This window comes from Podarcis raffonei, chromosome 15, assembly GCF_027172205.1.
Source record: "Podarcis raffonei isolate rPodRaf1 chromosome 15, rPodRaf1.pri, whole genome shotgun sequence".
Taxonomy (NCBI): Eukaryota; Metazoa; Chordata; class Lepidosauria; order Squamata; family Lacertidae; genus Podarcis; species Podarcis raffonei.
Window position 1 is genome coordinate 34,348,804 of NC_070616.1, and position 15,846 is coordinate 34,364,649.

The window sequence follows — 15,846 nt, forward strand, 5'->3', positions numbered from 1 at the left end:
GCACATCTACCAATACCCAATGAAACAGCATGTAAAACAGCATATGTGTGCATGAGGGAAATCCTCTTTTTTGTGCTTAATACTCAAGTCTGTATGATGAAAGATGTTGTCTAAAGAATGTTAAGGGGTAACTAATCTGTGTGACATAATGCAAGTTAAAGCAAAACGGGGTGAAATGAGAAATTCCCTAATGTGGCACATATTATTTAAGGCTTAGTTATAGTTCATATATGGTAAACTATTATGGCTTTGCAGTAGAAGGCTGCCTTGCCAGGTAGTTACTGGAGCCTCATTATCTTTCAAATGCTTGGTGACCGCTCAGGCTCATTATCTTCCTATTTACATAAATAAAATGTAAACTAATGCAAATACCTATTAGTGCTGTTCATACTGGTTCAAACCTGGCTGTAGCTGGTTTTTTTTTATGGCTCATTAGTGCTTCCTAAAAAAAAACCTGCAGGAATACCAGGAGGCAAAATCTATTCAGTGACCCTTGAGGAGGGTAAGCCTAACCTTTCCAAAACATGCCTGGGTACTGCACCTATTCTCTACTAATTCTTTCTCCTTTCATGTAGCCTTTGAAAGAGAGATTTACAGTGGTGCCCAAAGCAAACAGGGAGAAGGATGTAACCTAGTTGTGGTTCTTGAGAATGAGGGGGAAGGGGTTCATCACTTCTGGAAAGGGATATGACAAATACCCATTATCTCTCTACGACATGCAGATGCTGAAGAGAAAACTGTTGTGGAATATTAGAAGAGGAAGAGCAAATAAGAAGGAAAAAGGCCAGTGGTCCACAGGATAAAAATAATCAAGGCTACACCTAGAATGCAAATGGAGTACAGGATGGACACTCTTCCAAGTTCATGTCACTCTCTCATTGAACACTCGCACACAGCAAATTAAGATGCAGATTTATTTTCCTTCGTTAAAATAACAGGCGATTCCCCAAAGCCTTTTCCCCTACTTCCTGCTACACAAAATAATTCTGTAAGGAAACAGGGTGGATTGTCCTGCCATTTTCATGGATCACTCCAGAAAAATATAGGGGCCTCCCCAAGGCTGGGCAGATCTCAACATGACAGCGAGGCGCTGTATTTATCTGGTATTGTGTCTTCTAGTAAATGTTGGAAGTCTTTTATAGAAATGATGGCACTGCAGGATGGCTGGAGCAAGTAGGTAAAATCAACACTTCGCCTGGCCAAGGGAACGGGGAATAGTAAAAGCAATATAACAAAACATGCAAACACCGTTGAGAGATGATCCATCTGTACAAGTCCATGTGCCCAGGGGGCTCTGACAGGAACATAAGGCTTGGCTTTCTTTCTTTTTCATCCTGTTCAGGGTTTCATAAAAAAAAATTGTGGGGTTTTTTTGTTTCTGTTTTTTATAAAAATAAAAAAATGGTCTTTAGATAGACTACTGAAAACAACTCTGAGAGTAGAGCACTTTCTTCCTCAAGAGTCACCTTCTGGAAGAGTTCAGAAAGGGTCAAATATTGACCAATAATGGCTTGTCTGCTTTGTAATCTCAATTGTGGCTTCAGCAGGGAGGCGGGATGGAAGTTCTTCCTCATTCAGCCGGTTTGGTTACCAACGAGAGCGGCTGGGCCTGCAACATAGCCAAGGCAGCTTGAGGAGATGGAATGGCTGCAAAGGAAGGAGGCGATGTCAGGAGGGCGGTGTGGGGCATGGAGGCAAATGGAAGGGGCCTCGAGAGGAGTGACGATTGGCTTGTCAGGCTAGAGGAGGAAGAGGAGGAGGCAGCCTTGCTTGACAGGAAAGAAGCAGAGTGCAGAGACAGCTGGGCTCTGGCTTCAGGCTTGGTAGTCAGGGAGAGAGGCTGAGCCTGTTCAGAATGGGTGGCAGCAGGAGCTGCAGGTGATGCCAAGGCTGTGGAGGGAGTGGCTGGAGAATCCAACATGCTGCCATGAGAGGAAGCAGGGCTGTCACAGGATTTGTCAGCTGGCAGGTATGGCACACAAGGCTTCTTGCTCTTTGACACCACAGAATCTGTTAGTGACAAAAAAGAAAGTTATTAATCGGTTAATTTCTATCCTACACGCCCAGTGACTTGCTCATGGCTGCCCCATGAGTGACATATGGCTGTTCAATTCCAAATGCATTACTGTGTTGACAATGCTAGATTAAGCGGCAGATAAATGCCACTTCCATGGCCAGGTAGTAAAAGTAGCCAAATGGTTAGATGAGGGAGTTCCTGCTACAGAAGCCTATTTCGCCTGTATTTGAAAGAAGGTATACCCAGGCAGTGTTGCAAGCCGGTGTAGGGACTGGCTTGCATCAGAGCAGTCTTTCCACAACACCAGAAATATTATTCTCTGGAAGACTCTCTAGAAGGCCACTCTGAAAGCCCCTTGAATTCAACTTCAAGGATGCTAGACAGTTTTGGGGATTTTGTGAGTTTCCTTAGCTTTATCTCATAGAATTGTAGAGTTGGAAGCGATCCGTCAGGGTCATCAAGTCCAACCCCCTGCAATGAAGTAATCTCAGTTAAAGCATCCATGACAGATGGCCATCCATCCTCTGTTTAAATATCTCCAAGGAAGGAGAATCCACCACTTTCCGAGGGAGTCCATTCCACTGTTGAGCAGCTCGTAAAGTCAGAGAGTTCTTCCCAATGTTTAGTCGGAAGCTCCTTTCTTGTAACTTATTGATTTGGGTTCTACCTTCTGGAGCAGGAGAAAACAAGCTTGCGCCACAAGTTTTTGCTCTCACAAAAGCTAAAACTGGTCTACAATTTAAAATGTACAGATCCTGGAAGTTCTTGCACGAACTCTAAAAGGTTTGGAATTACCGGCTTCTGCACCACATTCAAATCTGGTTTCTTTGGATTCTCAGTTATTTGGAAGTGGCAGCCCTTACTGATAAAATTGAGAGCAACTGTTCAAAAGTTCAAATGTAGCCATTTGATATTAAGTGCATATCTTGTTCATTATTCAAGTGGGGGGGGGACTTGATCAGTGGCTAACTCTTTTCTCCTCTCCACCTGCCTCCTCCATCTGCTTCTCTAATAATCCTAGTTGGCATTTTGCTATCCCTGTGTGTAGAAGGAAGCTATATAATGCTTGTTCTTAAGTGTTTGTCCTAGGATGGGAGTAATTTACACTTCACTTTCTATTTTAGAAGGATTGGAGAGGGGACTGACAAGAAGCAGCAAATATTAGGAATTCCAGACTCTCAGTTTCCCTTCACAGTGAGGGAAAAATTAGAACTGCCATGCCCATTACGGACTGGGGCCAGACTACAGAAGGGCAAGACATTGGTACTTACTCCCTGTTTCTTGGATTTGTTGCTGAGGTTGTTTCTCTCTTTTTCTCTTCTTTTTCTTACCCTGAAAGGGATAAATTTACAAAAAATTGTGAAAGGAAAGGAAAGGAAGTCAAGAATATAAGACTACTACCGAGTTTCTCTGAGTTGTAAACTTGAATGAAAACAACAACAACTGTGAAGTATAGGTAAAGGAAGACAGCAGAGAGAAATACTAGGCCATTAAGAAGGTTTACATACTATCATAACTATGTTTATTTTGGTTATAATTATGCTTGGAAATCCAGCTGTTTTTTGCTTAAATAGGAAGAAGACTGCTATGACAAAGAACCGCCATCCAACTCGCAGCATGCATCTTGAAGAAAATGTCTCTTCACAAGGACAATTTCTTCAAGATGCATGCTGCCAGTTGGATAGTGGTTCTTTGTCATAGCAGTCTTCAATGTGGAGTTCCAAGGAAGCATTAAACAAATGCTTAGAAAGCAGTTAGCTTAATCCCTCTACAAAAACCCTTGGAAACGTATGTGCAAGTGTTCAGTAAACACTTAGAGGTCAGGTGATGGCTACCAGCAAGGTTTTGTTTCCAGCTGGAACTCACTGGATCTCAGTTCCGGCCATTATAAGAGGACAAGGGAGTCGTTCGTGGTGAGTTCCGCCACCTCTTTTTCTAGAAAAATAGCACTGGCTACAAGGGTTATCTTCCCCCTCTGCAACTACTCCATCCCATAATTGGCCACCTAATCCCATACTTCATTTCCTTATTTTAACATTGTCATCATTCTTCTGCTTTCTCCTTGTTCCACTTCTCTCTCCCCATTTTTTAAAATCTCTCAAATAACAGCAGCAGCAACAACAACAGTGACAAAATCCATGAAATGCAACTTAACAACAACAACAACAAAATCCATGAAATGCAGCTTAATTTGTATGATCACAAAGGGATAGGCATAGATTTCCTGGAGCCAATTATTTATTTTATGTAACAGATTACATACATCCCTGATTATAAACTTACATAGTTATCTCGTGCAGACCAAGTTGGGTAGAGTTGAGAATGAAGTTGTCGCTCCTTCCGGGCTAGCTCATAGTACTTGGCTTGCTCCTCGCGGGACAGCGAATGCCACTAAAGTATGAGGTTAGCAGAAAAGATACTGTAGAAAGTCATCTAATGAAATTTGGGGTGCCACCTCCCCTCTCTAAAAACATGACTGAAAACTTTCCTTTCCTTTCTACATAGCTACACAGTTTGAAACAATATGCTATGTTTGGCTCAAGGCCTACATATGCGCAACCATCTTTAACTAGAAGCTTGTAGCCAAAATATATATATACGAAAGCCATCCCCCGCCCTGCTTTTTTGTTCCCTTTCCCATCAGGATCATCAGATCACAACAGTGCAGCAACAACTGGTAGAATGACTGCTCTGTGCAACTCTTAAAGGTACAGGAGCCCTTCAGAAGATATATGGAACACAGTGCCCAGCCTTCCTAGTTTGTCCACATATTTCCTGCTGACAATGCAAACCTCATGCCTCTAGGGCCTCTGTGAAATATTGCTTCAGTCATATATTCTCTTTGATCTCTCTTTTCTTCGATGCAGTCTCTGTAACAGGTCCCTACTTTTCAGAATCCTGCCTGCATTGTCCCATCTTACAACGTTTTCCACAGCACCCCTATCCCTCCACCCATAGCCTACAGGACCTCTAGACTTTCCATACTGCGAAGTTTCTCCAGAGCTTCCATTTGCCCCAGTTCCAAGCATCCTCTGCCATTTTCTTCAGGTTTCTCCCCGCCCCCCACACACCTAGTTTTCCTTCGGGTTCTCTCTTTGGTCCACTGCCTCCTCCACACCCTTCCTTCAGTCATCTTGCAATGGATTCCCTGCCCCTGGGGACTCTGTCCTGGCCTGTTCCACAAAACCTCTAAGGCTTATATGCAAAGTCTTCATCTCGGCCAAACTGACAAAAATCTGCCTTTCCCCACAAGAAGCTGGACTTCAAACATTCTAACAGCTTGGTTCCCTGAACAGTTCCTGGACATCCTAAACCATTACAGGAGCTCAGCAAATTGGTACGTGAGAATCCATTGTCACAAGAACAATAGAATATGGATGAAACTACAAGCCAACTCTGCGCATGCAGCCTAGTAGCCTAGCTGTCGAGTGAAGAAGCCAATAATTTGTTTTGTACCCTTCTTCCTAGAATCTGGTTGATAGCTGCACTCTCTTTCAGTGTACACTCTGCCACCACCTTGGCCCGCATCTCCTTCATGTACAACATGAATGCATTCAATGGTTTTTTTATATGGGGTTTCTTCTCCTCCTCCTTCTTCACAATAACAGGTGTTTTTCTGCAATAATAATATCTTTCATTACTGTCCCATAGTCCCAGTCATAACCCACAGGCTCTCTCCTACCAACCATGTGCAGGCAACAAAGAATAAGATGTTCGGAGTGAAGAATGCTCTTTCTAACAGGCAAAGTACAGTGGTACCTCTGGTTGCGAACAGGATCCGTTCCGGAGCCCCATTTGCAACATAAGCAGAATGCAAACTGCATCTGTGGGTCGCGATTTGCCACTTCTGTGCATGACATCATTTTGCGCATCTGCGCATGTGCGAGCGGCGAAACCCGGAAGTAACCTTTTCCAGTACTTCTGGGTCGCTGCACGACACAACCTGAAAAGACGTAACCTGAACCGAACGTAACAAGAGGTATGATTATACCTCTACTAAAAACCAGTCAGTTGGTTAGATCACATGCATATTGTAATGCTCTTTCCATTTATTCCATATCTGTGAATTAAGACAGCACGCTAGCAATGGAAATGGCACCCTTGCAGCAAGTCGCCTATCCCTCAAGTGTAACATTTAGGAGCTCTAGCTGTGTGAAGTATAGCAGTCATGTTTTGAGAATTCTTGCTCTTGGGTGCAAAAGAAAAATACATGCTGCATAATGGCTGTAATCATATGTAAGATTTAATAAGTGTTACAGCTGGAGTTGGGCAGAGAGGTTGTGCATGTGGGCAGAACTTGTCACAAGGATGCAGTTCTTTTGCAATACCTCCATGGGAAGAGTAACTTGTGCTCCAGTTCATGCACACTCCTTCTTGCAACATATGTAGACCAAAACCCTGCTGGTTGCTATCCTGTGATATAAACTAACTGAACCAGCAGCCTGGATGAACAAAAATCTCTTCACCTACTGCCAAAAATAACAGAGAGGAGGCAAGCCTCTAGGGAGGCTATTCCATGACTGGGGTGCAATCACCAAAAGGCCCTCTCTTTACAAGTCACCCACCCCACTTTGCTTGATTAGGGCCTCCAAAGAGGATATGTGTTCTGGAATGTGAATGCCTCGGCCATGTGTCAGTTGCTTCAAACATCTTGTATAGACAGATCTTTTTTGCCCTGGCTTTCCCTGACCCGTACAATTTGACCCTGTTACTACTGAATTATTATATTATTTTTTTGAGGAAAAACCCACAGTGTAGCATAAAAAATGGCAGTGGTAGCAGACTTCCACAGCTAGACTAAGTTGTAGTGACCTTATGAGAAGGGGTGGAAATTCAAAAAAATAAGGTACATTGAGAAATAATAATTACACTACAGTGATAGTGGCCCCTTTCCCATTATATCTCCTGACAAAATAAAGTATCCAGGCAGCACCTGGCTAGACTATTACTTACGAGCTTCCTTCAGGACTCAAGCTGGGTTGTGTAGGCTCTTGTTTTACAATGGGTGACACAATGGTGGGATGTGGGATTCCTGAGGGATGAAGTCCATGACCAGGAGGAGGAACCATATGAGGAGAAAACCTGCTAGACATCAAACTGGAGCACAATTGCAAGTGAGATGCTGAAAGCAAATACCTCTAAGCTTAACCATTTCAGACTCTAAACATCATCCTCATGCTCCTATTTCCTCATGCCCTGCTTTCCAAAAATATTGAGTGTCCTAAACATTTCCTATCTCTCTTTGGTACCTTGCCAAGCTACTAGAGAACAGTGAAGCAGATGACCCAAGGATTATGCAGAAGGTCAACGGCAGAAATAGGAGGCAATACTATAAACAATCAACTTATTACTGCCCCTACTGAATCACATGTAACAGTCATCAGAGCTAACACTTGAACTACAAGGGGGGAGGGAATGAATATACACCTGTACATTCTATCTTTTTGCCTTTATTCTGAAGCAACTCCATACACTTCTCATACTGAATATATTTGAATGCTAATTTATTTCTGTTCTGTTGATCTCTGTTCATTATTAGAAAAATGTGTTCATTTTCCTTTACAAGCCTCACTCACTGTTAGTCAAGACATCTATCTGTAAATGCATGCAGTGCTCAGCATGCCACAAGTACAAAATTGCCATTGAGTATAAACACAGGATCATGGGCTGAAAAGTGTTCCAGTTTCTCTATGCCCTGTGGCTTTATTTCCCATTCAGTATGCAGTCCTTTTGCTGACATGACAACCCCATGCAATCTAACAGACAGTAGCATCTACTGGAGAAAATGGATGATTTACACACACATGGAACAGTAACCATTTCTGTAGGTGGGAGCTCACATGTCTGAATGCTCCTCCATGGGGGGGGGGGAACCCTTCACAGAGAAAACAAGATGCAAGGCAAGAGACACACAGTTTTTCTATGTGCTGAACTCTTTTTCATGAGAAAGCATGTCCCCATGTGAGCTCTTCCCTGCCAACTAAAGTGGTAGGTGCCAGACATAAGTTCACCACCTCGGTGAGAATTAGGCCTCTTTCTCCTACTTGAACCCACCTGGACATTGAGGCATTCATAGCCAAGGCAGGGTATGGATGTCTGAACCCACCTGGAGGAATGGAATACACTGGCTGTCCTTGCCTAAAACAAACAAGAAAAATGAATTCAAGAGCAGGTTCTTCAATGCAATTGCCAGCCACAGATCCAAATACATTTATAATCCAAAACTACCCAAAATTACAATTTTTTATCACTGTCTATGAATTTAAGTATCAATCTAGAAAATGTTTGTGTGTTAAAAGAAGATTAAAAAGGTAAAGGTAAAGGACCCCTGACAGTTAAGTCCAGTCGTAGACGACTCTGGGGTTGCGGTGCTCATCTTGCTTTACAGGCCGAGGGAGCCAGCGTTTGTCCGCAGACAGTTTTTCTGGGTTATGTGGCCAGCATGACTAAGCCACCTCTGGAAACCAGAGCAGCGCACGGAAACGCCATTTACCTTCCCACCGGAGCGGTACCTATTAATCTACTTGTACTTTTTGGCGTGCTTTCAAACTGCTAGGTTGGCAGGAGCTGGGACCGAGCAACGGGAGCTCACCCCGTCGCGGGGATTTGAACCGCTGACCTTCTGATCAGGAAGCCCAAGAGGCCTGTCAAGATTCTACTCAGCCATGGAATCACTGAATATGCATGGAATCTCCTATCAGGCAACAGTTTTTCTTATTGAGAATCACAGCTTTCAATGTTTTTAAAAATATAATTTTTGCAAATAATGTGGCAGTTGTTTTGACTTGGAAAGTATGGTATTAATGGCCAGGGAAGGCTTTTATATACATTAAAAGGTAAAGGTACCCCTGCCCGTACAGGCCAGTCTTGCCAGACTCTAGGGTTGTGCGCCCATCTCACTTAAGAGGCCGGGGGCCAGCGCTGTCCGGAGACACTTCCGGGTCACGTGGCCAGCGTGACAAGCTGCATCTGGCGAGCCAGAGCCACACACGGAAACGCCGTTTACCTTTCCGCTGGTAAGCGGTCCCTATTTATCTACTTGCACCCGGGGGTGCTTTCGAACTGCTAGGTTGGCAGGCTCTGGGACCGAACAACGGGAGCGCACCCCGCCGCGGGGATTCGAACTGCCGACCTTTCGATCGGCAAGCCCTAGGCGCTGAGGCTTTTACCCACAGCGCCACCCGCGTCCCTTTTATATACATTAGCTGTTTGTTTATATATTGTAAGTTGCTTAGAGTTACTTGGGTAAAACAGTGACTAATAAATTTAATAAAATAAAATAAAATAAATAGCTCTCCATATACTCAATATAGTTAGTGTTGCTGATCCTATTCATCATCAGACTCCAAACCACACATCTTGCCTCCCACCTCAACTTCAATCCTCTCCACAACCACATTCCATGGCCGAAATGACAAGTTAAGTGAAAACCTGAATTTTGCAAACAAAACTTATTATACCAAGTAAGTGAACATATACATTGACACATATATACACTTACGTAATTTATTCCAAACACACTTGCTAAAGCAACTATCACCTCCAGCCAAGGACTCCTTGAATATATGAGAAGCCCAATACACATACAGAGCTTCCACAGATACATACTCTATTCACTTCAGTGAAGGGGGTCGTTCCCTACATGCAAAGGAATACATGCATAGAATACTCATGGAACTCTGAATAAGGGCACTGTCTTTTAACACTTTATGGTGTCTCCCCATTGAGCAACACGCTCAGTTACAGCTACATCAAAATACTGGATTACTCCACTGATTTAAAGTGAACATGTCTCATATCCTTTCTTGGGGGCATTTAAAAATAGTTTCTCACTGTGAACGAGGAAATATCCATACTAAATTGTTTATTCTGTCCTTTTACATAAAGCTATGCCTCTTTCTCCCTTTCTAGTTACTCCATTCCATTTAATTCCACCTTCTCCCTGGTCCCCAAGCTTTCAGGTTGTTTCCCTTTTAGTCAGTTAATATTCCATGGCCAATGAGTCCTTCCCTTGATTATTTTTTCCTCACTGAAGATTTTTTATTAATATTCCTGCAAACCTCAGAGTAACCCTGAGTCTGCCAATACCCCCCTCTTCTGCATGAGTAGTACCATTTTTGTTACATGTGGATGAGCACGGGAAAGCTTGAATCGAAAATAGAAGAAATGATGCAACAGACTCAAAACTTACCATTATTATTTTTTTAAAAAACCACACCACTTAATGGTCACTTCTAACATTTTTATAATAATATTTTATTCTTTTTTCCATATAGAAAATTACATTTGTTACTCAACAATTATATTCTAATTCAACAAAACTAGTGACTTCCTCCTCACCCAACATCAACTTCTGACATTTTTTTTGACAGGAAAATAATGACTTTCTTGACAGATAAGTAATTTGAAAATTAACACCTGTAGAAGGCAATAGAAAGACCACTAGCCATGTGAAAATTTAGCAAAGTAGTCTTTGTCTCTAAATGCTCTTGATGGTCAGAAATCATTTTTCCCCATGAATAAGGGACTGGGCTGGCCCAGTCTGTGCTTTTCCAAAGCTCTAGGGAATTTTGGAACCTTCAAATCCTCAATTACTCAACTGGGTGAAGAAAGCATAGGATACAAATGTGATAAGTAAATAAATAAAATCTAGCTCATCATATTAATCTATAAGGTTTAGTACCTTATGCGTGTGACTCATCCTAACAAAGCAAAAACCACAGATGTCCCTTGAGCAGATGAAGAGCTAAAAACCAGAGATTGTGGTTTGATGGAACTGCAACAGAAACTTATTTCAGATGCTCGCTGATTATTTAAAAAAAGGGGGGGGGGGATTTCCACAAGACCAGAGAGGAACCGTTCCTACTGGGCAGGGGAGCAAGAAATGAATAGATTTAAACTGGTGGTTCTTACTGTGGTACGAGCCACCCCAAGGGATGAGGAATTTGCCCAATGGCACCAGGAGACAATGGGTAATACGGAGACAGCTCTGAAGGGTGAGGTGGTCGTGGAATTCCTGGTGATGGAAAAAAACCAATGGATGTTAACACAGTTGTGATGCCCCCAGTCCAACTTTCAGTTTCTAACTGGAATCCTACCTTACCTGAATTTAGAAAATATAAACATGTTTTCCCCCAGGAATTTCACACGGTACTGTTCAATAAACTTGCATGCGTCTTTTGACTTTGTTCTGCTTCAATTCTCATAACTATCTAGTTAACAATTATCTGGCAATTTACCACATGCTGGGTGGGGGTTTTCCGGGGCAGGTGTTTCCACACGTTCTTAAAACTCACCTGTCTTAGGGTCAATTTCAGGGGAAAGATGGGAAGGTGGTGAACCAGGCGAGAAGTGGTCATTACTGTAGGTGATGAGTGGCGTCAGCGGGTGCATATGATGTGGATGCTGCACTACAGGAACTTTGTTTGACTACAAGAGAAAAGCAGGACTTTAATGCACAATTTAGTTGCGTTTCAAAATCTTCTGTTACCTTAGAGAAAGTCAGCTGAGAAGAGAAATAAGTAACTTTTATTCATACCAGACTTCCTGTAATAATATCCAAGAACTTTTCTCAGGTAGAATGTCCATTATCAGCCTTGGCAGGGATGTGTGTACTACTAAAATGGGCTACATCATTTCAAAGTATTTTGTCATGTATTAAATATAAAGTAAATGTTTAAGTTTTCGTTTAAGTTTTCAAAATGGCAAAGAATGGTTTTATTCAGCTAAAATCAGTAATCTAATTCTTTTCTAAAGGACAAAATTACCCAGTTTGGAGAGATCCTTCTGGACCTCTTGCAATCCACTAAGGTTTTCACAATCCTGAATCTTGCCACCAACTCCAGATAATCTATGAACAAGTTAAATACTACCAGTCCCCACATATATCCTTGGAGAACTCCACTGCTTACTTCCCTCCATTGTGAGAGCTGTCCATTTACTCCTGTCCTCTGCTTCCTGTTTAGCCAATTACAAATCCATTATCCCATGACTGCTAAATTTATTCAGGAGCTTTGGCAAGGGACACAGTCATAAAACTTTTTGGAAGTCAAAATATATAACATCTACCAGATCCTGGATCAGCCCTATTTATTTGGTTCATACTCTCAAAGAATTCCAAAAGTTTGATGAACCGGATTTTGTAGAAGTCATGCTGATTCTTCCACAGTAACATTTGTCTTCCTGTGTGCTTAATAATTCTAGTTGTAATGTTTTCCAACAATGTACTTCAAGCAGACATTATGCTCACTAGTCTGTAATATCCTGGCTTCCCCCAACTCCCTTTTAAAATTTGTTATGTTGGCTAGTCTCCTCTGGCAAGTCTTTTGTCATCTAGTGGTTCAACTGCATACATTCTTTTTCCACTTGTCTTATTAATTCAAATTTACTTTGCCATAGTTTGTGTTCCTGTTTATTCTCCTTGCTTGGACAAGACTTCCACTTTTTAAAGGTGCAAGCCTTCTTGGCTTTCAGTGTCTCCTCTAGTTTGCTCATGAGTCTCACTGGCATTCTCTTGAACTTGTCCATACCTTTCCTAATCTGTACCAGGCCTGCTCTGGAGATTATCCCCTAATTCTCCTGCACAATCCAGGAGTAGAACTCAAAATGAGACCTTAAAATCATTTCATGAGAAAATCATGAAACCAGACACAAAAAATTGGGAAGAACTTTATACAGGTTCCTTATAACTGGAGATGAACTGAAGTATATTTTTTTTAATGTTCCACCTACAAAAGAAAATGAGGATCATAACCCGCAATACTCATTCTCTTTAAATCAACCTGCTCCTGGTAAAATTTGGGTCATTTGACAAAAACTGTATAGAATATGATGGAAGAACTTTTGCTTTCCAGTTACTAGCACACTGTAAAACTGGTTGAACAGCACACAATATACCAGTCTTGAAACAACTCTCTCCATTTCTGAGCACAGTTCAGTACTGGTTCTCAAAATCCAAAGTAGCTCAGGACTTTAAAAGACACCTTCTACTGCATGAACATGCCTAGGTTTTGAGATGGTTTTTGCAGACTCTGTACCATATTCATCTGTCTTTGGAGGCAAGGCAGGTGGTGACCAAAGTTAGGACCTTTTCAGTGGTGGTATCTTGATTTGGAAGCTTCTGTCCAGGAAGACAGTCCTGGTACAATGCCCTTACAATGCTGAGTAAAGGCCCTTTTATTTGCAAATGTTTTTAAATATTTAGTTTCACTTTTCTTTTATGCAGTAGGTTTCGTTTGTTTTGTTTTAATGATTTCAATCATTTTACTGACATTGTTTATTATCATTTTAATTTTTAAAAGCTGTTTCTAAAGCTCTTTGAGTGAAGAGAGGGTAATCTAATCAAGTAATTGTAATAAAACAAAATGAATATCCCTCAGTAACTATTCTCTTGCAGTACTTGGAAACGGGATCCATGCCAAAAGACATGCACAACTCCAGAATTGTGCCGCTCAAGGTGACTGCCATGACTGTAACAACTACTGCGAAATCTCCCTGTGATGGGGGTTTCTCCATACTATTACAAATTTCCTAATGATTATTTTATTATTACAACTTTACTAATGACAAAGGGTGCAAAGGGTTTTAGGGGAGGGGTAGTACCTCTGTTAGGGGGCACACTGTGCTCCTTCCGGAGTAGTTTGTCCATCTTTGGTCCCCACCCTGCACTCAGCTCTCACCTGTGTCTCCTAGAAACTGTCAGCCTGCAACAGCAGCCACACCCTGGGAAACATCTTTGACTGGCCTACTAAACCAGGTGAGGGTAGCCAGTGGGTCTCAAACCCTTGGTGAGTTAGGGACTTCCCCTGTATGCGAAGACAGGCTCCAGTGGATTGAGCAGACAAGACCAATAGTGGGCCCAACGGTCAAGAAGGAGGTAACTGCACATGCTGTAGTGAAAAATGAGGGGCAGATTGGGCTCATCAACCTGGGAAGGTAGCCCATCTGGTAGAAGGAAAACTTCTGCTGCCTTGCAGCTATTACTCATTCATGAAAAAGCCTTCAGGAACCCTGAGGAAAAATCTGCACCTGCTACCTTGTGTGACATCTTCAGGAGAAGAAAAGGCTAAGGAGTAAACCCTATAAAAATCTGGAGTGAAGTCCCTAAGACAGCTAGATGGCACCTTGTATGCCTCCTTCTAGCAACTCCTGCAGCCAAGCTGGTGCCAAACATATTGCTCTGCTTTCCTTTGGACCACATCAGCAAGGCTGAAAGTGGGGTATTGTCATCTGGGCAGCCCAGGACCTCCATACACCCTGCCCAGGCTTGCCCCCCAGAGAGGTCACTTTGGTGCTGCTAACACAGTGGTTTGACTTCACACCCAGAGGCACACTCCGCTGTCTCAAGACAGACAGATGCCAACAACAACAAGTGCAAGTATGCAGCATGAATTTGTGCAATTTCAGTTTCAATACAATGTAGTCAATACTTGTGCTTTCTCAAGAAGGTTGCATAAGGCAACATATGATTTTCAAGGAGACAAACAATCCCTATATGACAGTAATGGTAAAGCCAATGAAAATAGTTTGTCCACGCATATATGCCATGTGGCATTTATCTATATGCTTCCAACTTTCCTATCACCAAGCAAACATGGATTCATGATACTGGGTCAACAAGTTACCAGTTTTGAAGATGGGAAAGTGTCTAGTTGAGCGTGCCTAGTTCAAAAGACAATCTGTTAACTGCATAGCACAGAGGTTTTCAACCTTTTTGAGTCCACAGCTCCCTTAATCAACTACATTTTTCTGCGGCACCCCTGTGGGGCTCAGGAGCCCCATTATGTCATCGCTCGCTTGCAGCCTCTCACCCTTTTTCGAACACCCTCCCTTTGGGAGTGTTTCATCAGCCTCCTCTTCCATCTCCTTGGGAGTCCTCTGGGCAGCCACAGCTGCCGCCCCTGGTCTCTCGAGATGCAACCTGTCCCAAAGAGAGGTGCCTCCTCACACTGCCCCACAGGGCCTGGGACTTGTTTGTCCATTACCAACAGCAAGGGTTGGCAGGCTGGCTGGGCTCCCTCACTCATCTGCTTGCTTGCTCCAAAGGCCACCTCAGCTCCTGGCAACCAGCACCCCTTGGCCAACACCAGAGGCACCATTCACCTGGGGAGCATGTAGCCAGGGCTGTTGCAACAAACAGCTGTGCAAGCCTTTGGAAGGCAGAGACGCAAGAGGGCAAAAGAGGAGGGAGGGAAGGAAAGAGGCATAGAGGCCAGTGTTGCCCTGCAGCACCCCTGACGACCATTCAAGGCAACCCAAGGTGCCACGGCACACTGGTTGAAAACCACTGGCATAGCAGAAACCTCAAAACCAATGCAAAGTAGAACCCTCAAGGGAGTGAGCCAATAACGCAAACCCACAGCAAAAACCTCAAAGCCCTTTCAGACCAAATCACTCAAGAAAGCAAGCCACCTTATCCACAAACTGCCAGTGATATGCCATTATACGATCAAGGAATTTGTTGTTTAGTCGTTTAGTCGTGTCCGACTCTTCGTGACCCCATGGACGCCAGGCACAAGGAATAAACCTCCTGAAAACATTTCTGTTTTCATACACATTGAACTTTCATACTTACATGTTCTCCCCCTTCATACAAACACTCCTCTTCCTCCACTCCCACTCTGAACTCTCTTTTTGAAACCCACTCAGCCAACATGGTTCCACATTTCTCAAGCTTTACCTATCACAGGCTATCGCAGATCACCCAATGTAAAAGGTAAAACTTTACATTAAGATTTAGTTCATGGCGGGATTAGACCTATTACAAGTGGTGATTTTAGGTGTGGGAAATGTTCCGGCTGTGCACAATTTCAGTAACTAAAACAATCCAC

At 42.9% G+C, this 15,846-nt stretch overlaps 1 protein-coding gene across 1 annotated transcript in view; it reads right to left on the reverse strand.

The window, feature by feature from the left end:
- Window positions 1-900: 900 nt before the first annotated feature.
- TCF7L1 (transcription factor 7 like 1) overlaps window positions 901-15,846 on the reverse strand; it is a 70,745-nt gene continuing 55,799 nt past the window's right edge. Inside the window, exons 5-12 of the mRNA XM_053366766.1 lie at window positions 11,314-11,446; window positions 10,931-11,033; window positions 8,072-8,155; window positions 6,971-7,114; window positions 5,474-5,633; window positions 4,301-4,408; window positions 3,289-3,349; window positions 901-2,010 (exon numbers count right to left, since the gene is read on the reverse strand). Coding sequence (XP_053222741.1) covers window positions 1,571-2,010; window positions 3,289-3,349; window positions 4,301-4,408; window positions 5,474-5,633; window positions 6,971-7,114; window positions 8,072-8,155; window positions 10,931-11,033; window positions 11,314-11,446 — 1,233 coding nt within the window. The 3' untranslated portion in view covers window positions 901-1,570. The remainder of the gene's footprint in view (window positions 2,011-3,288; window positions 3,350-4,300; window positions 4,409-5,473; window positions 5,634-6,970; window positions 7,115-8,071; window positions 8,156-10,930; window positions 11,034-11,313; window positions 11,447-15,846) is intronic.